The 21,831-nt window shown below is 41.6% G+C and overlaps 1 protein-coding gene across 1 annotated transcript in view; it reads right to left on the bottom strand.

The window, feature by feature from the left end:
• OXCT1 (3-oxoacid CoA-transferase 1) overlaps positions 1–20,331 on the bottom strand; it is a 118,803-nt gene extending 98,472 nt beyond the window's left edge. Inside the window, exons 1-4 of the mRNA XM_019809389.2 lie at positions 20,201–20,331; positions 11,649–11,757; positions 10,451–10,541; positions 1,342–1,477 (exon numbers count right to left, since the gene is read on the bottom strand). Of these exons, the coding sequence (XP_019664948.1) occupies positions 1,342–1,477; positions 10,451–10,541; positions 11,649–11,757; positions 20,201–20,278 (414 nt within the window). The 5' untranslated portion in view covers positions 20,279–20,331. The remainder of the gene's footprint in view (positions 1–1,341; positions 1,478–10,450; positions 10,542–11,648; positions 11,758–20,200) is intronic.
• Positions 20,332–21,831: the final 1,500 nt, after the last annotated feature.

Below are 21,831 nucleotides of genomic sequence, written 5' to 3'. Positions count from 1 at the left end.
ATCTCAATCTACAATGTGAAGAGGAAAAGTTATGCAACGGACTGAATGGTGTTCCCCACAAAATTCATATGTTGAAGTCCTAACCCCCAACGTGATTCTACTTGAAGACAGGGCCTTTTTGGAAGTCATTAAGGCTCAATGAGGTCATAAGGGTAGGGCTGTGATCCAGTAGGATTAGTGTCCTTATAATAAGAGATCCCAGAGTCCTTGCATGTGTGCACCCTCTTTCTCTCTCCCTCCCCCTCCTCCCCTCCACTAAGAATCACATCAGCCTGTACCTTGATCTTGTACTTCCCTATAGCCAGAACAATGAGAAATCACTTCCTCTTGTCCAAGCCACCGAGTTTGTGGTATTTTGTTATAGCAGCGCAAGTAGACTAAGGATACCTTTTGTTACTTTCAAAAAACTTTAAATGAAAACCAGATAAATACCAGGCACAGTGCAAGGCTTATGACAAGCAGAGGTGCCAAGACTGTGGGGCGATCGGGTGTGATGTGAGTCATGCTGTGAAGCCTCAGGGAGAACAGTTCTCCCTTGCATGCTCTCTCTAGACAAGCATACACTAGGGGTTCATTATTGATTTTTTAAAATGTTGCTATTTCACATTACTACCAAATTAGTGAAGTGGTAATAATAATTCTGTTACAAAAATAAAGCAGAGTGGTGGGTTCAATTTCAGTGATGAAGGCAGATGATGCCAAATTAGAAGAACAACACATATAATCTGTAGACCCAAACAGTTTCAAAAAGTTTCCTTTTGTTTACCAAATGGCTTCAAAAAGTTTCCTCTAAGACAAACTCTTTAGCCTGTTAAGACATAGTGTATGAAATGAATGGAAACTTGCTAGATTTAATTGCGGTAATTGCTTGCTTGGTAAGGAACATCAATTCCCTGGAGACCTGGGCTCGGATTCCAGCACTTACTGTGTGACAGTTTTACGCTCCAGGGACTTCACTTTCCTGATGTCTCAGCAAGACCATGGTCCTCACACATTTCTAATTCTCTGATTCATAGGAACGCACTCTCAGGACAATCCCCAAGCATTTCAGCAAGTCCTACAGCACGCTGCTGGCACCATGTACCATGGTGCCAAACTTAAAAATTTATCCTGTAGCCTAGATATTTTTTTTACTAGAAACACCTCCCTTTTTGGTGCACAGCAACAGAAGATACTAGTCTTCTAGTAATCAACAGGTGTGGCCTACAAACAAATTTCCTCGGCCCGGCAAAGCCACATCCTCTCTGCTTTACCTCTCTTGCCAAGAAAATTCCTAGAGGGGAAAAAGGCAAATTTTAAACTAAGTTACTACTGTAAAAGAGGAGCGGGGAAATTTCTTACCTGAGGTGTCAACTCTACTTCTAATTCACCACTTAAGAACTGTCGTTCAAATTCTGCATTTTCTCCCACGTATGAAGAGACCATTCGTTTTATCTGCTTGGATCGAAGTAAAAGGCCCAGGCCAAAGTTGTCAACCCTAGAAGAAAAACGCAAGCAACTTGCTATCAAAGGAACATCGGATAGAACTAATATCCCTGACTTCTGAAAATACAAAATATTATTAATTTAAAGGAATCATCTCTACTGGGAATTTAACCCATATTCTTTCAAAGTCTCCCACCACCCAAAGAGCCTTGCAGGGTGGCTATTCTTTTCTTATTTTATAGCTGAGGAAACTAAAGCTCAAAACCTTTCAGTGATTTCTGCCAACAGATATCTTGGGTAGGAAGTGACGTGGCCAGTATTCAAAACCGCACCAATCCTACAAGTCTGCCCTGCACCTTTCACTCTTTCCACTGCTCCCAAGTGATCCTAGGGTAAAAGACCAACAGACTGGGTCTTGCCCCATGCTCTGAAGGCATTATGTAAATGCAAAGGCAATGACACTCTCCTAACCTGCACTGGCTCCAAATAGAGAAATTCATTCTGTCCTAAAAAGTGAACATGCATTCTCATATTTAAAAGAGAGAAGAACAGGGGCTCCCGGGTGGCTCAGTCGATTAAGCATCTGACTCTTGATTTTGGCTCCGGTCATGGTCTCAGGGTCCATGAGATCGAGCCCCACATCTGGCTCTGTGCTCAGCAAGAAGTCTGCTTAAGATTTCCTCTCTCCCTCTGTCCCCTCCCCACTCACGAGACCATGCACACAATCTAATTAATTAATTAAATTAGAGAAGAACAGCATACTCTTCAAATATGGACCCAAATTATAAATAACTATGAACATTTCCCCTATATCATATTTAGCTGAAGAAGATTTAAAAATGTGTAAATATTTTTAACAGCAATTTAAAAAATCAGGAAATTAATCACAAAGCAGTGAAAAGATTATAGGCAGAAAGAATAATGCTATTATCTGTTAAGTTACATATAACATAGTTTAACACCTCCATTAAAGTTGGAGTTAAATTTATTTTTTTAAATATTTTTCATTTAAGACTTTATTTTTTTTAGAGCACATTTGGCTTACAACAACACTGAGAGGAAGCTATGGAGATTTCCCATATACTCTTGACCCTACACATCCATAGACTACCCTATTTTCAACATCACTCCCCAGAGTGGTACATTTTGTTATCAAGGATAAGCCTACATTGACACATCAGAGTTCAATTTATTCTTAGAAATGGTGCATGTAGTGCTGGCTTTTTTCATTAAGTGAAGGTCTCTAAGTTTGTGCCTTTCTTATTTATTTCTATTCTTTTTCAAAGCAAAAAAAAAAAACAAACAAACCAAGAATTTCAAGCAAAGTCAATGTGACAGATTAATAACAGAATGAATCTTTTTCCACTTTTACTCACTTTATTCCACTCTTCTAAGAGTTTCAAAACTACTCCAGCCATGAGATAAAGAAAACCCTTCTAAGGTAATGCAGTATACTTAAACGTAAGCTATAAAACTCTTTTGAAAAGAAATATGGTAAAAACCACAAAGAGACACCACTGTAAACACGAAAGAATAGCTAAATTAAAAAAAAGGAATGGGGCGCCTGGGTGGCTCAGTTGGTTAAGCATCTGCCTTTGGCTCCCATTATAATCCCGGGGTCCTGGGATCGAATCCCACATCTGGCTCCCTGCTCAGCAGGGGTCTGCATCTCCCTCTGCCTGCCACTCCCCCTGATTATGCTCTCTCTCTCTCACACAAATAAAGTCTTTAAAAAAAAAGAGAGAGAGAAAGAAAGAAATACGAAGTGTTGGCAAGAACGTGGAACACCCAGCGCTCTCCTATATGAAGAGGAGAATGTCAACTGATCCAACGCTAGGTCAGCAATTCCCCCACCTCAGTCTATATCCAACAGGAATGCATACGTATGCTCCCCAGAAGACAATATTCACAGCAGCACTGTCCCTGATGGCCAAACACTGGAGCCTCCCTGGTACGACTGCACAGCAGGGCAGACAAACTGAGCTGGCAGCACACAACGGGTTACCCCACCGCAGTGAGAAGGAATCAGCTACAACCCCTGCAACAGTGGAGATGAAATGCTGAGCAAAAGAACCACAAAAGAGTATTTACTGAACTATTCCTTTTGTACGAAGCTCAAAGTCACACAAGACTAATGGATAAGATCAGAAGTGAGGATAATAGTTAAATTCAGTGGTGGGAAAGGAAAACAGTGGCTCGAAGGAGTGTGAAAGGGGCTTTCTGGGGTACTGGTCATGCTCCATTGAAAGAATCTGGGGGCCGGTTACATGGGTCTGCAGCCTCTAAAGATCCTTCAAACTTCATACCTGTGATATGATCGCTTTTCTGTGTTACTCTATATTATGCTATAATGAAGTTGTTTTTTTTTTAAAGACAGAGGACAGTGATAAAGCCAGACAGAGGCCTTCTTTTATGATCTCTCCCTCCTAATCCCCTGAGTGCTCTGATGGCCTCTCCCATATGGAGCTCAGGTCATCTACACAGTTCACTCATCCCACAGTCCTCTACTAATTTCTTACTGCCCCCCAGGGCTAGCATGTCAGGTCCTGGGCCAGGGGAGCACTGAGATATCAAGAGATAAACATGTAAACCTATCATTACAACAGAGGGAGAGATGTGTTAAGAGAGGTCGGAATCAAATGTGATGAGAACAGTGAAGGTCGCCCGACAGAGAGCAGAAAGAGGTCCAGAAAAGGCTTATGGAAAATGACACTTGAACAGACTTGAAGAAAAAAGTCTTTGAGAGCAGAGTAGAGGTGTGGAAGCAATGAACCAAAAAGGCAGGTAGGCTACTTTGCAAAGGTACACAGTGGTGGTACGGACTCGGTGATGAGTGTGACTGCAGTATGGACTGAAAGCAAAAGTGAGCAAGAGAGGTAGAAGGCAGGCCAGCTTGTCACCTGTCAAATGAGCCATACCATGAAATCAGGATTTCATCCTGAAGGATATGGGAGACCTGTGAATAATTTTAAGTAGAAAACAACAGGGTATACAATTAATTGAAGAGGTTCAGTGACAAAAGGCTGGGAGATCAGTTAAGAGGCTTAAAATACTCCAAATAAGCAAGGACATTAGTCTGAACTACGGCAGCCCCAATAAGAGTGAAGAAAAAGGGGAAAAATCAAGACATATTTGGGGGGAAATCAATCATAGGTTTGTTGCCCATCCTGACGTAGATACAGACCCACTCCAGAATTCTGGCTTTGGCAATGGAACAGAGCAGGAGAATGGACTGGTGGGAAATTAGTCTACGATCCCTAGTGACATCCCCTTGTTTGACCCAAGGCGGGGTAAGTATGGTACCTTGTGCAACAAAACACTGACGTTTCTCCTAACAACCTCCTCGCCTCCCGCCTTTACTTCGCTCTCCATCCTCACGCTCCTCATGTCCACAAGTGCCTGCCCCCGCTCAACTGACTCCTACTTCCCAGGATGTATCACTTCCAAGCCTCTAACCTAGACCAGGAGGTCCGGGCACATTGAACACCTCAAAGTAGTCCAGGTAACTGCCAACCATTTGCTAAACTTGTTTATAGTTCTAGCCTTCCAATACTGAATCTGAGAACATTTCCCACTCACCATGAATATAAAAGGGATAGCTACATGATTTATTCTTGCCTGTTTCAAAAGAAAACTAAAGCCTAAACAAGTATTTTCGAGAGTATACTTTTGAGATATACAGAGAATTCCCTGAAGATTAATAATATGCTTGGCCACTAGAGGGCTCCACATCACTACAGATTCTCCGTCTCTCTTAGAAAATTAGTTCACACTCACACAATGCCCTCTCTCTGTCGTGTTTTTTACCTACTCCTAATTAATACCTAGCTGGGCCATCAGTGTTCAGGTTAACAATTCCATTCTCCTAAATCCAGCTGCACCTGCAGCCTGCCCCATCCTTGCAGATCCTTAGTACAAAAGTAATGATCTGTCACTTCTCTCTCATACTCTACATCAACTATATTGGAAATCCTGACTCTACCTTTGAAATCGATCCAGAATCCAAGCATTTCTCACTTCCTTCTGTGTGACCTGCACCATCTCCTGCTAAAGAGAGCAACCTTCCCTGCTTCTACACCTGCCCCCTGCAATCCACTCACAAAACGGCGGCTAAAACGATAGGAATAAAACAAAATGTGTTAGATCACGTCACTGCTCTGCCCAAAATGCTGCACTGGCATTCTTCTGTTCATGTATAAGCAGAGGTCTCTCGACTGGCCTGTAAGGCCACAAAAGATGAGCTGCCCTTGACATCTTAGACCTCATTCCTCCCACTTTCCTTTTGCTCACTTTTCTTCTGCTGACCTCCTCACTGTCCCACAAACACACCAGGCATACTGCCCAGGGCCTTTGCAGTGGCCCTTCTCTATCTCTGAAACTCTTCCCCAGATAATGCAAGGCTCACCCTTCACTTCTTTCAAGTCTCTGGTCAACTGTCACCTCAATGAGTCTCTCCCTGACTGTCTGATTTTATACTGACCCCTGCCCCTCCATTTTCATGTTCCCAGTTCCCTTCCCTTGCTCTTTTTCTTGTTTTTCCCACAAACTGTAACCTTCTAACATATTGGAAAATTTACTTATTTGTTATTTTACTATTTATTGTCTGCCTCTCCTTATACTGGCACATAAGTCCACAAAGGCAGGGAACTTGGTCTGTTTTGTTCACTATTTTACCCCTGAGCACCTGAAAGCCTACACAACACACAGAAGCTACTCTAGAAACATTAATGGAACATTTGTTGAATGAATTTATTGCTTGATTTCACTTCCCCCCTCCTCACTGGCTCAAAATGAAAATCACCAAATCCTTATGCTGGATATTTTCTATTTGCCTCTCCAGATCCATTTGCCAATCTCCAGCTTGCCCTGTGTTGGGATGGCTGACTGTGTAGACTGACTCCCTTGCCCTCTGGCTTCTGACCAGGTGCGAGAAGGATGTCAGGATTTCTATTACTCTGATTCCCTTCCTGGCAAGCTGCAGCACGTTGGACAGCCCTCTCCGAAAAGCTTTCTTCCAGGTCCTGGCAGCTCCCTGCTCTCATTCTTCAGGCCTAAGGCTGGTGGTATCAGAGCTCCTCTGTCACTATCTCCAGGGTACTTCAATACGCATATTGCTTTCCCTCAACCCTGACCATTCCTTTAAAGAGAGTCCCTTTGGTAAACTCTCTTCAGTTACCCAATATGAGAGTACCATCGATATATCCACTGGAGCCCTGCCGAAATAAAGTCGTAACAATGAAATAATCCGTGAAAGTGAATATGGTCCATTTGCTTTCTGTAGTCTTAAATACCTGAACCTCCCTCCACGTATACAGGTCCATATGATAAACCAGAATGTACTTGCCCAATTTACTGACTTCAGAGATTTTTCCCATTACACGCTCTTTCATGGATCTGTTTGGCTTTTCAATCCATTACCCATTTGAACTTGGCTCTGTTCGGAGATGACCTCTCTGTATTTGTTGATCTTGGCTCTGGAAACTATGTATATTTGGCTCCTGCTTTCTTTCTGGACTAGCAACCTGGCTTGGCAACCAAGCAGTGCTTAAGGTACTCAGCCCAGGCTACCCCCTGACCAGATACAGAGTTAGTGTTTATGCCTCAAAATGGAAAAGGCAGAGCCCTTACAGCATAAAAAGAGCAGAGAGACACAGGTCATCTTTTGCAAATAAGAAACATACATTTCTAATAGAGAAACATGCGTATTAAGGCATCTTGCAGCTCTTTGATATTAAAGGTAACTTTGATGGGCTTTCAAAGAGATAATCTTGCTTGCCTTTAGTAGCCAACATTTTCCTAGCACACCTAAGGAGAAAGAGATTTGGCCATTCTCTTATAGTACAACAACTTCAGGTTTCAAACATTTTAGTGGTAAAAGAAGTCTAAAGCCAAGAATTCAATAAAGAGATACATTCGTGTAAAGCAAAACAGCATTTCATGGAAAACATAAATGTTCCACAAATATTTTTCACGTTCTGAATCTGAAATTTCATTTTCTGAAATCTCATTAACTGGAAATTCTTGTCAAAACAAAACTCTAATAAAAATGAATTTGCAACCATTTACCAAACTGTATTTCTCTTGTTTCCTCTCATTTTAGGCATACTTAAATCTCAGTTATAGTATATATTTACTCTGATAAGATCAAGACTATCAAAAGAAAAGAACATGCTATATTTGGATAGCACATTAACTTATGACACAGTTATGTGGAAAAAGTGAACACTCCCTTCCATGAGCTGAGCAGAGAAGTTCAAGTATACATCCCAGGAAGTGGCTAGCCCTTCCCAGACAAAATAATCAACTCTTGGGGGAATGCTTATAATCAGACAAGATGGCCTACAGCTCTCCACTGAGCCCCTCAGAGCGGCAGCCGCCTCAGCAAATAATAAAGACAGCACAGCAAAGGAGCTACCGCCTTTATCTACCAGTTTAAAATCACTGGTGCAGAACCAGGAATTTTATTTAGAGTAAAAAACTGCTCACTGGGTCCTCACAGAATTCGTGTAGCTGACTAGTATAATACCACATGTTGGTAACAGTACCGTAACCACAGGCACAGTACAGGCTTCCGCAAGGAAGCTGGGCTGTCCTTGCAGTTGTCTGAATTCCCACCTTCAAGAACTGTAACCTAAAAATAATCCTGTCAAGAGGAAATGAACGTGAGTAATATAACACATCTATTCTTCCCTTACTCCTCTGATTTAATTGGTTGATATATCGTTAACTGTAAAACTTTGGTTCCTACAGGCTTGTAATTCGTATCTCAAAGTCTTCTAAAAAAAAATCAGTGAAAAGCGTATTTTCAATTTTTCCTACCTTCCTAATCAATCCTAATCAATATCAAAGTACTGATTCATCTGAGTGATCCTAATGGGGAAGGTTTATCGCACCAAGACTAACAGTTAATACTCCACACCAGGGTAAGTAGTACCTCATGGCAACAGGTCTCACTGATAACTAAAAACAAAACAAAACAAATAGGAGCCCTGAGGTTTGGAAAGTCTTTCAATTCAAGTAGATCCTTCCATAAAAAGCCTTTTTCTAAATGAGAAAGCCGTTATTACTTCTTTTTCAAAAAATATTTTTATTTGTTTATTTATTTTAGGGGAGAGGAGCAGAGGAAGAGGAAGAGGATAAGCGGACTCCTGAGCATGGATGAGGGGCTCGATCTCAGAACCCTGAGATCATGACCTGAGCCAAAATCAGGAGTTGGATGCTTAATCGACTAAGCCACCCAGGCCCCCAAGAAAGCAGCTTTTACTTCTAATTCTAAGTTCTCTCCATTTCCTCAACAATTCAAACCATCTCTGCTTCTCCAACAAAGCAATGCTAAGTTTTCCTCATTTATCTGATTCTAATGGCCAAAACAAAGCCCTCATTCTGGTAGACCTCCAGGATTTAAACCCACCTAATTAAGAGAATCAACTGCCAGTGAAGGTTGTGCAAAGTGCTTTCTTTGTGTTCAATGATGATGGTTATTCAGTACTTAGTCTGTATCAAGAATTTACCCTAATTTACGCTATCCCTTGTAAGCACTGAGCTATCTGGAAAACCCAGCAAAGTACTGATAGTCAGTAGTACTTTTAATAAATACAAAGTGTGCTCAAACAGCACAGGATGTGTTTAAGAAATATCAAGAGCTCAAACAGCACCGGATGTGTTTAAGAAATATCAAGTGATCATGAACAAGTTACTTCTCTATTTACAAATGAGTTTCCTCTGTTAAATGAGGGAAGTGGAACAGATGATCTCTACAATTCCATCCAGCTCTAGCCCTGGTGGGGAAGAGAAAACTACAGTAAGCAAAAGCATCAGACTTTAATATATACTGGGGAAGGAATACAATTCGCTATACAGAGAAAGGCTAGAAGTCTCCAAAGGAACTCAGAAAAAGGCAAGATCAATGAAGGCTAAAGAAGTTCCATAACTGGATAAGGCTTCTTTGAGGATGTGTAAGTTGATTTAGATCCAGAAAAATGGGAAAGATGTGGATACGCAGAGAAGAGGTTGGAGAGCCTTCCCGATGCAAACAATAGTATAAATAGTATAAATAAATAGCATAATATAGTATACTATAAATAGTATAAGTAAACTCAGAAAAGCAGTTTATTTAAAAAGCACAAATGTAGGATCAGGTTCATATCCTAAATAATTGGTACTATTTATTCTAAATTGCATTTATGGCACTTAGCTAAACTGCCAATTTATTTATTTATTTTTTTTTAAGTAGGCTCCATGCCCAGCATGGAGCGCAATGCACAGCTTGAATTCACAACCCTGAGATCAAGACCTGAGCTGAGATCAACAGTCGGACGGATAACTGACTGAGCCACCCAGGCGCCCCTAATTTTTAAATTTTTTAAAGATCTTTAAAGTCTTTCATTGTTGAAAGAGAGCTGATAATTTATCATCTTATATAAAAATAGATTTTTCTTCATAACAAAATATATCTTCATGTGCATGTCATTATTAAAATGTTATGGCTATTGCTGACCATTTTGACATGAGATCCTACTGTCTTAAGAGCTGGCTGCATATCCTCCTCGTTCTACCAAGACCAGCAACACTTTTAATGGTTAATGACCTCCTTATATATCATTTAGAATATGGCATAACCAAAAGAAAAGACTTGAAACAGATTTAAAACTATTTGAAATCTTCCTCTATACATAATGATCTGTAATAACATAAAGGAATGTCTCTAAATTATAAAATGCACGATTCAATTTGAAAATCTATATTTTAACTTTAACAATGAATTTGGAATTTAGAAACATAAAAGCACATCAGATTAAGATATAAACTTATGCAAGTCTGCTTTACTTATGATTATGAAGGATGATACCAAAAATATTTGAAGAAATGTAACCTCCAACTCTCAAGCTTGTTAAAAACTATCTTTTGATGCTTGAGCGTATTGCTCATAAAATGAGGAAACTTTCCATTTCATTCATAAACTTTATAAATATTCTGGAGAACTGTCATTTCTTTCAAGCCACTTGTTTTCAAAATGCACACTTACCCTGCATTGTTGCTGACTGCAGTCAGCCCTTTCACTCCAGTCTTCAGTAAGGCTCCTATAAGATTCTCTGGAATTCCACATAACCCAAAACCTGTAAGTGAAAAAGACAATCTGTGAAAAGGGTAATGTTCTTTCATGGAAATGTATGTTATCCTTTTCCATAAAAAAAAAAAAAATGCAAAACACATAATTAGATCTATTAAGCAAAATATACATACATACAAAATATATCTCAGCAACACAGTAACTGGCTACATAGCTGTACCCAAATGTTTTGCACCATTAGATAGCACCAGACATAACTGTCAAATCTTAGAATCATAAGAATAAAGCCAAGTGCAATCAGTTAATATGGCTACACATTGCACATCTTGCAATTGACTGCACATCTATTACTGTCCAACTTTATAATTCAACCTTTATACAGCTACTTTTTCAAGCATGTTTATTTTATAAGCCTGAGTAGATTTTGCAGAACTGGAAGCCTAGACCAATGACTTTTATTTCTTTATAACTTCTGCAATTTGTCAAATAGTATTGGGTTTAAAACAGACATTCAATGACTAGTCAGTTGAATGGATTAATGAATGAACAGCAGCCCTAAAAACAAGCCTAGATTCCTATGACCAAGGCCGAGAAATAAAAAATAACAATAAAAAATAAAAATTGTAAGAATCAGGCAGCAAGTTTAATGAGTGTGAGACAACGATTCTAAAAGACATTCCAAACCAGGTGCAGCAATGAACCCAGAGGCCTCAACAACAGAGAGACGTGTATATGCTTTTTATCTCCTAAAATGAGGAATGACAAAAGGAGTAGCTAGGGAAGGGCCAATGAGATCAATGCAAATGTTTTAGTTAAACAGAATTCCCAAGGATCTAGGAATGTTTTCAAAGCTACTAATAAGACATTGCCATTTAAAACATCAGCTTTTCAAAATAAAAGAAAAAGAAACACAAAGGGAAAAAGTAAAACATTAAGTGCTAAACCCTGCTAAATTTTCAAGACGAGGACACTAATAAAATAATTACATAATGTACTAATTTCATAATATGCAATACATGACTAAAAATAATAAAATAAGTAATAAAATAATTTCCATTTCTAATCTGCACAGCTTTGCCACTGTGATTTCCCCACTTTGCTAAAAATATAAGGATGTTACCATCACCAAAAGGAAAACAATACTACTACTCACCACCAACCAGTATTGTTGCACCATCAGGGATGTCTTTTACAGCTTCCACTGGATCTGTATAAAATTTGGTATGGCGACGCGTGCTGGTTGAAAAGTAGCAAACGCATCCCTAAAACATTTTTTAAAAATTTTAAGTGAATAATCATTTGGAGATATATCTTTATTTTGCATGTATACCAATGTATTCACTTTTCATATATACAAGGCTAATTTCACTATCTGCACTTTGAAACAAAGAGTGGGGCCGCAAGCAATTCATCTTAAGAGTTGGAAGGACATACTCTATCCATAGATTATCTCCAGAATTCCCCTGTGATCATGATGGATGTCTTCCATTGTATAAAGGAAAACTCTGTGTTATTTGTGGCCACCCAAAAGACTCAAAGTAGAAATATCCTAGGAATCAAATTCACAATAACGATGCCATCAAGCATCAGTTTCTGATAGTGAGCTAACCTTGCATTCAGTCTACAAATATTCACTGAGAACATACTATGTGCCAACTATTCTGCTGTTTACTCCCATCTAGTAAATATTAAGGCACGACTGCTGCTCTGCGGGAAATCAGGTACAGTGTGACCGATATACAAATACATAGTTGGGCCGGGGACTCGATCTTAGGTCAGTGAATGCCTCCTAAGGGAACAAATAAGGAACAGTATATAAAAAGACCCATCCCTTAAGGGCCTTGGAGTTTATAAATGCTGCAAAAAATAGCAAACTGTTATTTGCAAGGGAGGCGTGGCTAGTCTTACCACAGTGACCTATTTGGTGCAAAACAGGTTATCTAGTAAACATTCATCATCAGTTTTAAACAGTCTCCCTCTTTATACTTCATCCACAATATGGATAGGAGAAAGTTAGTGTGACTATGTTGTAATCACTCATAATAAATATCACCTCTCCTTTATTCTTATTATATATTCAACCTAAAGAGGGAGGGAGCAAAGAGAAAGGCTCCTGACTCCTCATATGCTGCCACCATAAGAAGTTCATAAATGTAAGCTCACACATGCTGCCTTATTGGTCTTTGACAGACATCCTATGGAGTCAAGGTAAAGGCATTAATGAGTTTCTAGTATTCTTTTCTTCCTCTATAAACTTCTTTTATAAAAAGCCTATTTCCTTTAAGAGAACAATACTGAAAGTCAAATGAGATCTGCAAAAGTAGAGGTTACACAGATGACTTTTGTTCCTTTAAATTCAACCTTGGTTCAGGTGTGGCGAAGACAGTGGTCTACCCTAGCACACCACCGGGAGATCCGTGGCGGCAGAGCTAGCAAGGAATGAGCTTGAGCTGCAGAGAGCTTACCTCTCTGTCCTACCCTCAGTAGCAAGGGTTTATTGGATTCTGTTTAAATATGCACATACACACAAATATATATTTTTTAAAATCTTGAAAATTAAAAGTGTGATAGCTTCAATAAAGAGGCCAAAAGATGAATCATAAAATAAAGTTGAGGATATCTGCTCGAAAATAGAAAAAAGAAAGATACAGATATTCTAATCCAACCAATTCATTTCATAAGTCAAGTTTTGGAAGCTGAGCAAGATCTCGTACTGTGCCCAACACTGCGTTACAACAGAACCAGACCCCAGGTTTTAGCCTCCATCACAGTGTCCTTCTACCACAATCTGGTCCTCTCCGTGATTTTTAAAAGCCCTCGATCTTATTCTACTTCGATCTCATTATTTACAGACAACACATCTTTATGAATGCCCTGTTTTTTCATGAAGAACTCTATTGTCATGATCTTTCCTTAAGAGTAAAGGAGAAGCCATTGCTCTATACACCTTAAACTGATACAGTATTGTTTTGTCAATTATATTTCAATAAAACTGGAAAAAAGTCAAAGATGCAAAAACATGCAATAAATAAGCAAATGCTAATCTGGATCTCTTACCAAATAAAAAGGGGTGAAAAGTCAGGGCCTCAGCAGGAGGAAGAAAATAAAGGAACTCATCTACACCTAAGAAGTCGGGGGTAAAGTCACTCTGAACTACTTATCCGTAGACCGAGAAACATGAATCCTATAGAGAGGAAGTCAAGAGAAAACTCATTTCTCCTACAGATCCAGGACACTTTTCAGATTCACAAGGGGAAACAAGAGTATATAAGCACAGCCTTGTCAGGAATTCTGTTCCTTTGTTTCAGCTGATAATTAGTGTCCTCATTACAAACAGAAATTATTGAAATGCTTGCCCCACACCTTAAAAATATACCTCAGAAAGGGGTGCCTGGGTGGCTCAGTTGGTTGAGCATCTGACTCTTGATTTCAGTTCAGGTCATAATCTCAGGGTTGTGAGATTGAGCCCCACGTCGGGCTCTGCACTCAGTGCAGAGTCTCCTTTTCCCTCTCCCTCTACTCTTCCCCCAACTTGCTCACTCTCTCTCTCAAATAAATAAAATCTTAAAAAACAACACTTCAGACATATTTTAGAAAAGACTCAAGTGTTTCACATTTATCCAGATAATCAAAAGCTAAAAGTAATGAGTGAAATGTTTGTAGGCAATGTGAGAGTGGCTCAAGATAACGGAGAATTTACACCTAACTTTGTTTTTTCATTTTTCACACATTTCACACGGTATTTGTTGACCTTTGTTATCTGTTTGTTATATTGACATCTGATATTTACTTGCTAAGAAATCAGTAGTATGACATAATGGGCCACACTCCAGTCATCTCGGAGTCAAAATACCTTTGTTTCAAATTCCATTTCAGCCAAAATTTTGAGAAACTGAGAAAATTGCAAAATCTGAGTGTAGGAGGTACGATTTTAAGTTTACAAAAGGATGACAGTTGTTTCTTAAGGATGTAGTTAGGATTAAGTAATGGTGTATTAGACCCTGTGCTTGTAATACAGAAGGTAGCCTGAGGATGTTAGTTTCCTTTAGGCAAAGTAACCCTCTCTCCATTCCCCACCAGGGCAGTAAGATTAACTTGCCTTTGACTGGGCTTTAGTTTTCACATTTAACCTCCCCACTCTGCCTTACCTATACACATAGGCACATATTACAGATGCTACAAAGAATTTTTTTTGGCATGACCTATGCTATAGCAAATTAATCCATGCCGTCCTTTTTTGAGGGTTTTGAAAAATGGGTTCCAGCTTCAAGATTACTTTAACATCTTTGTTTGTAGTCAAGTTTGCCATTCTAAGTATTCAAAGATTACTGGGCAATCTGGCAGTAGAAATGCAGGTAGTGAGGCAAAGAGGAAGGAGAATGTCTGAAACCAGTTGCACCAGAATGTTTCCCGTCAATCTTCAAGGCTTGGAGCCTCAGAGGCAGCACCCCAGAGAAAGCCTCTGGGTTTGTTTTCTGAACAAGTTTCCTCTCTGCCCACATTCTCTCCCATTCTCCCAGCCTCTGGAAGTCAAGGAGCATGACTGCTGATGCCGTCTAAGACTGAGCAGGGGAGGTGTCTTTTTTTCGTAAATAAATGAATTCAAAGCGAAGCTTTACGCTACTCATAAATTGACCTTTACCTTCTAAAATGCTAAAACAATGAGGTGAACCGATTCAAGCACCATCTGCTACACAAATAAATAAACAAATAGCCTTCAAGTCTACAAAGGTTACTAAAAGAATGAAGAGTAATGAATTGTACGGCTTCAGTATCTATGTATTCCGGGGATGATTTTTTCACCAAGGTCTTCCTTTACATTTGGGTTACATATTTCCTTTTGTTTTTCCACTCTCCCACCTTCTGCATTTTATGGTGTCCCTAGTTTCTGCTATTACTATTGGAGGAAGGAAATAATAATGACTACACTGCAAAAGAACAGACAAGATCCTGAAGGGTAAGAAATAACCAAAATTCTTAGATTGCCCTTTTTTTCTCTTTAATCTATTTCTCCTTTTAAAATTCTCTCCATCTTTACCCTTTGTCATCTAGCTCAAATTCGTACATTTAGAATTTGAGGTCTGATTCCAACCTAAATTTTATGTCATGATTTCCCAATTCAGAATCTCCTTCCGTTCTAACCATTTCTACCATACTTTCTTTTGCCTAAATTTTTCTTTTTCTTGTCACACAATACTCCAGAACTTTAAAAAAAAAAAAAAAAGCACTTCATTTTGAAGGTCTTTCAGGGAAAATCCACATAGCATACTGCTTTTTTTTTTCATAATAATATTTTTATTATATTATATTAGTCACCATACAGTACATCCCTGGTTTTTGATGTAAAGTTCCATGATTCATTAGTTGCATATAACACCCAGTGCACCATGCAATACGTGCCCTCCTTACTACCCATCACCAGCCTATCCCATTCCCCCACCCCCCTCCCCTCTGAAGCCCTCAGTTTGTTTTTCAGAGTCCATAGTCTCTCATGCTTCATTCCCCCTTCTGATTACCCCCCTTTCTTTATCCCTTTCTTCTCCTACCAATCCTCCTAGTTCTTATGTTCCATAGATGAGAGAAATCATATGATAATTGTCTTTCTCTGCTTGACTTATTTCACTTAGCATTATCTCCTCTAGTGCCGTCCATGTTGCAGTAAATGTTGAGAAATCGTTCTTTTTGATAGCTGAGTAATATTCCATTGTATATATGGACCACATCTTCTTAATCCAGTCATCTGTTGAAGGGCATCTCGGTTCCTTCCACGATTTAGCTATTGTGGACAATGCTGCTATGAATACTGGGGTGCATATGGCCCTTCTCTTCACTACGTCTGTATCTTTGGGGTAAATACAGGAATTCATCAAAATCCTAGAGGAGAACAGGAATCCAGCATACTGCTTTTTTTCTTTTAAATTAATCTTATCTTGATATGGAACTGTACACCGAGGTGTTATTTACCTTGTTACTTTGCAGTTAAAAAAAAATCAGGACACAGGAAGATTGATACTGCCTACCTGAGTATCAAAGTTTGATAAACAGAAGTGGGGAGGAGAAGCCATGTGGAGAGAGAGGAAGAGGACCCTGTTAGAAGGAAAAGGCAATAATATGCACGTGGATACACACACATACACACTTGGCAAGGAGAATATGGTATCAGTGCCAAGTGGAGGTGCTGATATGTATTGTAATGCTTACCAATGTCAATGATAAATAGACAGTACCAGTATCTGCCAAAAGTGGAATGTTCACCTTCAACACTACCACTTATGCACTAATGACATGAATAAACAAATCACAAGGATCCTACTGGGAGTTACTGACAGCAGGCCAATTCTCTAAAGTAGTAGCATACTGTTTTTTAGGGAACATATATGTTCCTTTTATTCCAACAATAGAGTGATGCCCAGCACTTTAAAGGAATACATGAAGGAATGGTGCATTCTGCCTGGTGTATCAGAAAGCCTGAGGAGTTTGCCAAGAGTTAAAATACCAATGAGGATGGGGAACCCACAAAGAGGAGAAGTGTCAGTAAAGGTATAGAGATGTGAAAAGTCTCAGTGTGCTCAGGGACATGTGGGATCAGGTCCCATGGAGAGAAGCTTGTGAAGATAGGGCTGGAAAGGGAGACTGGGGCAGGCCCTAAGGGCCACACTAGAGTTTTGACTTCTTCCTTCAATGAGGAAGGGATAGCAAAGCTTTTGAAACAGAGATGTCACAAACTCATATGAAGCCTGAAACAGGAAAGTGGCAGAAGAAATCATTCTTTCATTCACTCATCCATTTGTTCAAAAATAACCATTTTACATCAATATACTAAATACTGGAATAAAGAGTTAAGACAAACAAAAAACCACTCAGGCACAGTCTCTGTGCTGATGAAACTTGCAAACTAGCAAGGGTAATAGTCATTAAATAATTACAGAAATTTAAATACAAATGTTAATATCTCATAGGGGAACTGAAAGGAAGAAATAGATAGTTGCTGGGAAAGACTGCCAAGAACAATCCTGAGGAAAAGCTGCATACATCACCCTGGTTATCAACTGGAGGTGGAGGGAAGAGGAAAGAAGGGGTCCAAGATTTCTAGCTTACACACTCTCTGGATATGGATGTTATTAGCCATAATGAAAACAGAACAAAACAAGGGAGGAAACAACCACTCTATGGCTGGTTCATTTTGGGTCAGAAAGAGCTTGAAGTACTAAGTGTCATCCATGTGGAATGGACCAGTAAGTTGTACCAGGACTACAGCTCAGGGGAGAATGGAACTGGTGAGAGATCTGGGGAAAAAAATAAGTTCAAGGAAGAAAGGTAGGTAAAGTGAAAATGGTAGTTTTAGGATCTTTTTCCAGCAGTAATTTTCCAAAGTGAATGGAGAATAGTATTAAATGCTCCTTCTGAAATAGTAATAGAGGAAGAAAGATAACTTCAGATGGTGTATTCAAATCTAAGTCCATGCCAATGGCTCTGAAATGTAGTTCTCAGACTAGCAGCATTAACATCAGCTGGGAACTCATGTATGTAAAGTGCCGGCCCCACACAGGACCCACTAAATCAGAAACTCCGGAGGTGGAACCAGAAATCGGTTTACTAAAGCCTCCAGGTAATCCTGAGGCTCATTTTGAAAGACTCGCCTAACACACACACACACCCATCTCATTTTGGCTGTTGGTTATGTTTATAGCAGAAAAGTTCTCAAGGTTACTACCTCTGTGCACAGTGTTCTTTCATCCATGTATTAAACATGTGTTGAGTGTCTATACTATGCCTAATAGTGTGTAATGTTGAGAGATGCAGAATAAGGCATACAATATTATTCCTGATAACCAGAAACTTCCATCTTGTTATGAAGTCAATGTAGGGGCACCTGGGTGCCTCTGTAGGTTAAGTGTCTGACTTCCACTCAGGTCATGATCTCAGGGCCCTGGGATGGAGCCCTGGGTTGGGCTCCACACTCGGTGGGGAGTCTGATTGTACCTCTCCCTCTGCCCTTCCCCCTGCTTGTGCTTGCTCCTTCGCTCTCTCTTGCAAATAAATAAAATCTTAAAAAAAAAAAAAAGTCAATGGATACATTTGAAAAGTTAAACAAGCACAAAAGTGTTCCAGTATAAGGCAAGTTAGATGAGACTCTAAGATCTAAATAAGAGGTAGGGGCACCAAGTGCCAAGCATGAAGAAACACCTGAAAGCAGGCATTGGGCCTATGATAACCAAACCTCAAAGGGGTAAAGTTTGAACCTTGATAGGAACTTTCAGTGAGGCACAGGGAAACCTCTAATTTTTAACTCTGCCACCTAAGAGGTTTACTGGGCTTCTAAAGTGGTTTACCTGGGAAAGTGAGTAAATTAACACTTAGGCAAATAAGCAACTGCCAAAAGAGGGAATGTTCTTGACCTGGACCCAAGGGTATGGCAGCGTCCTGGTCTGCATGTTTCAGCACCACAGCAATGTGACTGAAGGTCAGTCAAGTGCCCTTTTAATAATGCTTTATATATCCAAAGCTATCAGCAATTACCAAAATAATTCCTAAGAGGCATTTATGAATAAAAAGTTCCAATTCTAAATCATCCCTTCGCATTTACCTAAGGGGCTTAGTGGCCCCTCTGCGTTCACTGTTCTCAGAGACTGGATGTGGGAAAGACAGCAACTGGAGCGCGGCAGTTCTCCGTGAGTACGCACCTCGAGCAAGATATGCTTTCAAGCTCAGAAACTATAATTTAATGAGCTACTAAGTAAAAACGTCACTTTTCGTTTTTCCCTAAGAAGGAACAGGCTCCCACGGTTACGCCGGTAGCGGAGGTAAACCACGCTCCAGCACCTAGAACTCTCGGCCTGTACTAGGGCTCCGGACCTGGGACCTGAGCGCGGTCGTACAGGTCAGAACAGAGAACAAGAGGGGGAAAAAAAAAAAAGCTTATCAACCAATAATCGCAGGGAAAAGTGCCTCGGGATGCCACTTGGTGGAGAGCTGGCAATAAGGGCGGCACGAGGTTTTCTAAGAGTTTGAAAATGGAAATCCTCCAACCCAGATGCCTGCGCCCCAAGAGAGCGCGCGAGCCACGGCCGGAGTACCACAGGCTCCTCGGTCAGACGGGGAAAATGCCCAGACGAGCGCTCCAGTCCGGGTTCCCCTTCCCACCGCCACGGCGCGGCGCGGCCAAATAAGGGAGAACAGGGAGGGCACGGCATTCCATCCCCGCGACGCCCAGCCTCTGCCCTCCGTACGGCGAACTCGCGCGGACCCGTAGCCAACCTGCCCCGAAATCCCCACCGCGAGGCGCAAACCTGTCTCCTGCTGCCGTCACCCTTACCCGTCCCTCCACCGGCGCGCCCTCCCAGGAGGCCGCCCGCGAGGGGGAGATGCTAGCCGGCAGGATGGTGCCCCGGAGGACGCGAGCGAGCCCTGAAGGGCGCGGCGGCGCTGCCAGACGCCTTCCTACCCCCTTTCAGACTCTCCGCGTGCTCCTACACCTGTCTCGCCCGGCCGGGGGAAGCGGCTGCAGAACAGCGCAAAGGCAGTCAGCCGAAGGAGCAGCGAGGCAAGGCAGGCGTCGGCGCGTCTCGGAGCCCCGGAGACCGCGCCGTGGATGCCAACTCCTAGGTTGGAGAGGGTGGGTGCAGGCAGGGGAGAGAACGCGCGCACCACGCGGGGTTTCGTCTGCGTTCTGCCGGCGCGTGGCCTTCTTCGCTGGCGTTTTACCTTGGACCAGACGCCCCCGGTAAGGCGGGCGGAGGCATAGAGCGGGGACCAGGCGGAGAGGAGTTTGAGAGCCGCCATGTTCCGGGCCGGGCGTGGAGGAGGTGACGGGCTGGGGCGCGCGCGGGAGTGTGTGGGAGAGGTGCCGGGCCGCAGCCGCGTCAACGCGAAGGGAGGGCAGTTCGGAAGGCGCTCGAGGGGCGGCCTGGAGGCTCGACCGCGCGTCGATGACGTCCTCCCCTCCCTCGCCCACTGAGGCGGCAGGCTTAGAGAGACGCGAGGCTGGGAGGGGCCCGGCCGGTAGCGTAAGCCGGGGGCTGCCGGGGCGGACGGCGGGGGAAGCGTCCCAGACCTGCGGCGGCCGAGTCCTTTCCCCGCGCGTTCCAGGCTGCTGTGCCGGCACGCGCTTGCCGCTGCAGCCCCCGGTCAGTTAATTAGCTTTGAGTGGAAGCGGGAGTCTGCCTTCCCCCAAGGTCTGGGGTAAGTGTTGGCCTAGCATTCGGGCGGCGCAGGGTCTCTCTTGGAGCCTGTTGCTTTTCCTAGACAGTGCCTGGTACATGTGTGGGCTGCAAAGGCGGTACCCCCTCGAGGTCCCCTACTTCCCTTACCCTGCCCGGACAGCGTTCCCATTTCTCCCATTTCTCAATCCCCTCTCCCCACACTTGGCCCTGACTTGTGTAAAGTACGTTTGCCTTAAGAACCTGCCACAAGCCATCTGCCATTAGGTGTGGCCAGGGAGGCGTAGTCAAGGTTGTACCTGAACAAGAGAGACTAGGTTAGGACTGGGCCTCTGGGACCTTTTCTTCCTTCTTTCCCTTCATCCCCATCATCCAAGCCTGTACTTTAAAGGATTTTTTCTGGCACCTGAGTCCCAAAAACTACAGAGATTACTCAGCAGATGTAAACATGCAGGTGTGTATATCCCTTTGTCCCTGGGCAAGTTAGAATAACTTTCCTAAGTTTCGGTGTCCTTATCTGAAAATTTTAAATCTCAGAACTAAGATTTACATGAGATAATTCATGGGACGCTTCTGGCTCCATTGTAAACAACAAATAAATGTTAGGCATTATTCAAGTTGCAGTTGTGAATTGGTATGGCACGTACATTCTCTCAAAGCCTTATCTTTTTATCAACTCCTTGAGGACATGAGCCAAGTCTGATTTCTTCGGAATTACCCTCTGCACTTAGCGGACTGGAAGGACCAAGTGGAAACTCAGTAAAGGTTTTATTTGATTAAGTGCTCACCAAGTCCTGGGAATATGGCTGTTAGTTTTGAACGAAAGCAAAGCACACAAGGAAATTAAATGAGACCTTAGCTTCCTTAGCAAGTAGACCTAATGCAATGAACAATCACAGTCCAGTTTCAAGTCTGTCCATAAAAGCATTTTCCCTTTTATTGTATTCTTTTAGCTCTTTTTCCCTCATGAATATTATTATTTTAATCAAAATCAATGAGGGAATAGGATACCAAGTTAGACTATCCAATTACATTAGGAGAAATTAACTTAGTAATGCTCTATATTTCCAACACATCTTAAGAAGTTGGAGAGCAGTGAAACTCGGGTATTAGAACTTAAGTCCCATTACTGGTGCTAATACAGCATATAGCAGCTATTGTACTGTAGGTTACAGA

The sequence above is a fragment of the Ailuropoda melanoleuca genome, chromosome 3 (genome assembly GCF_002007445.2).
Source record: "Ailuropoda melanoleuca isolate Jingjing chromosome 3, ASM200744v2, whole genome shotgun sequence".
NCBI classification, from domain to species: domain Eukaryota; kingdom Metazoa; phylum Chordata; class Mammalia; order Carnivora; family Ursidae; genus Ailuropoda; species Ailuropoda melanoleuca.
Note: the sequence above shows the minus strand (reverse complement) of the source record. Positions and strands in the feature narration are given on the sequence as shown.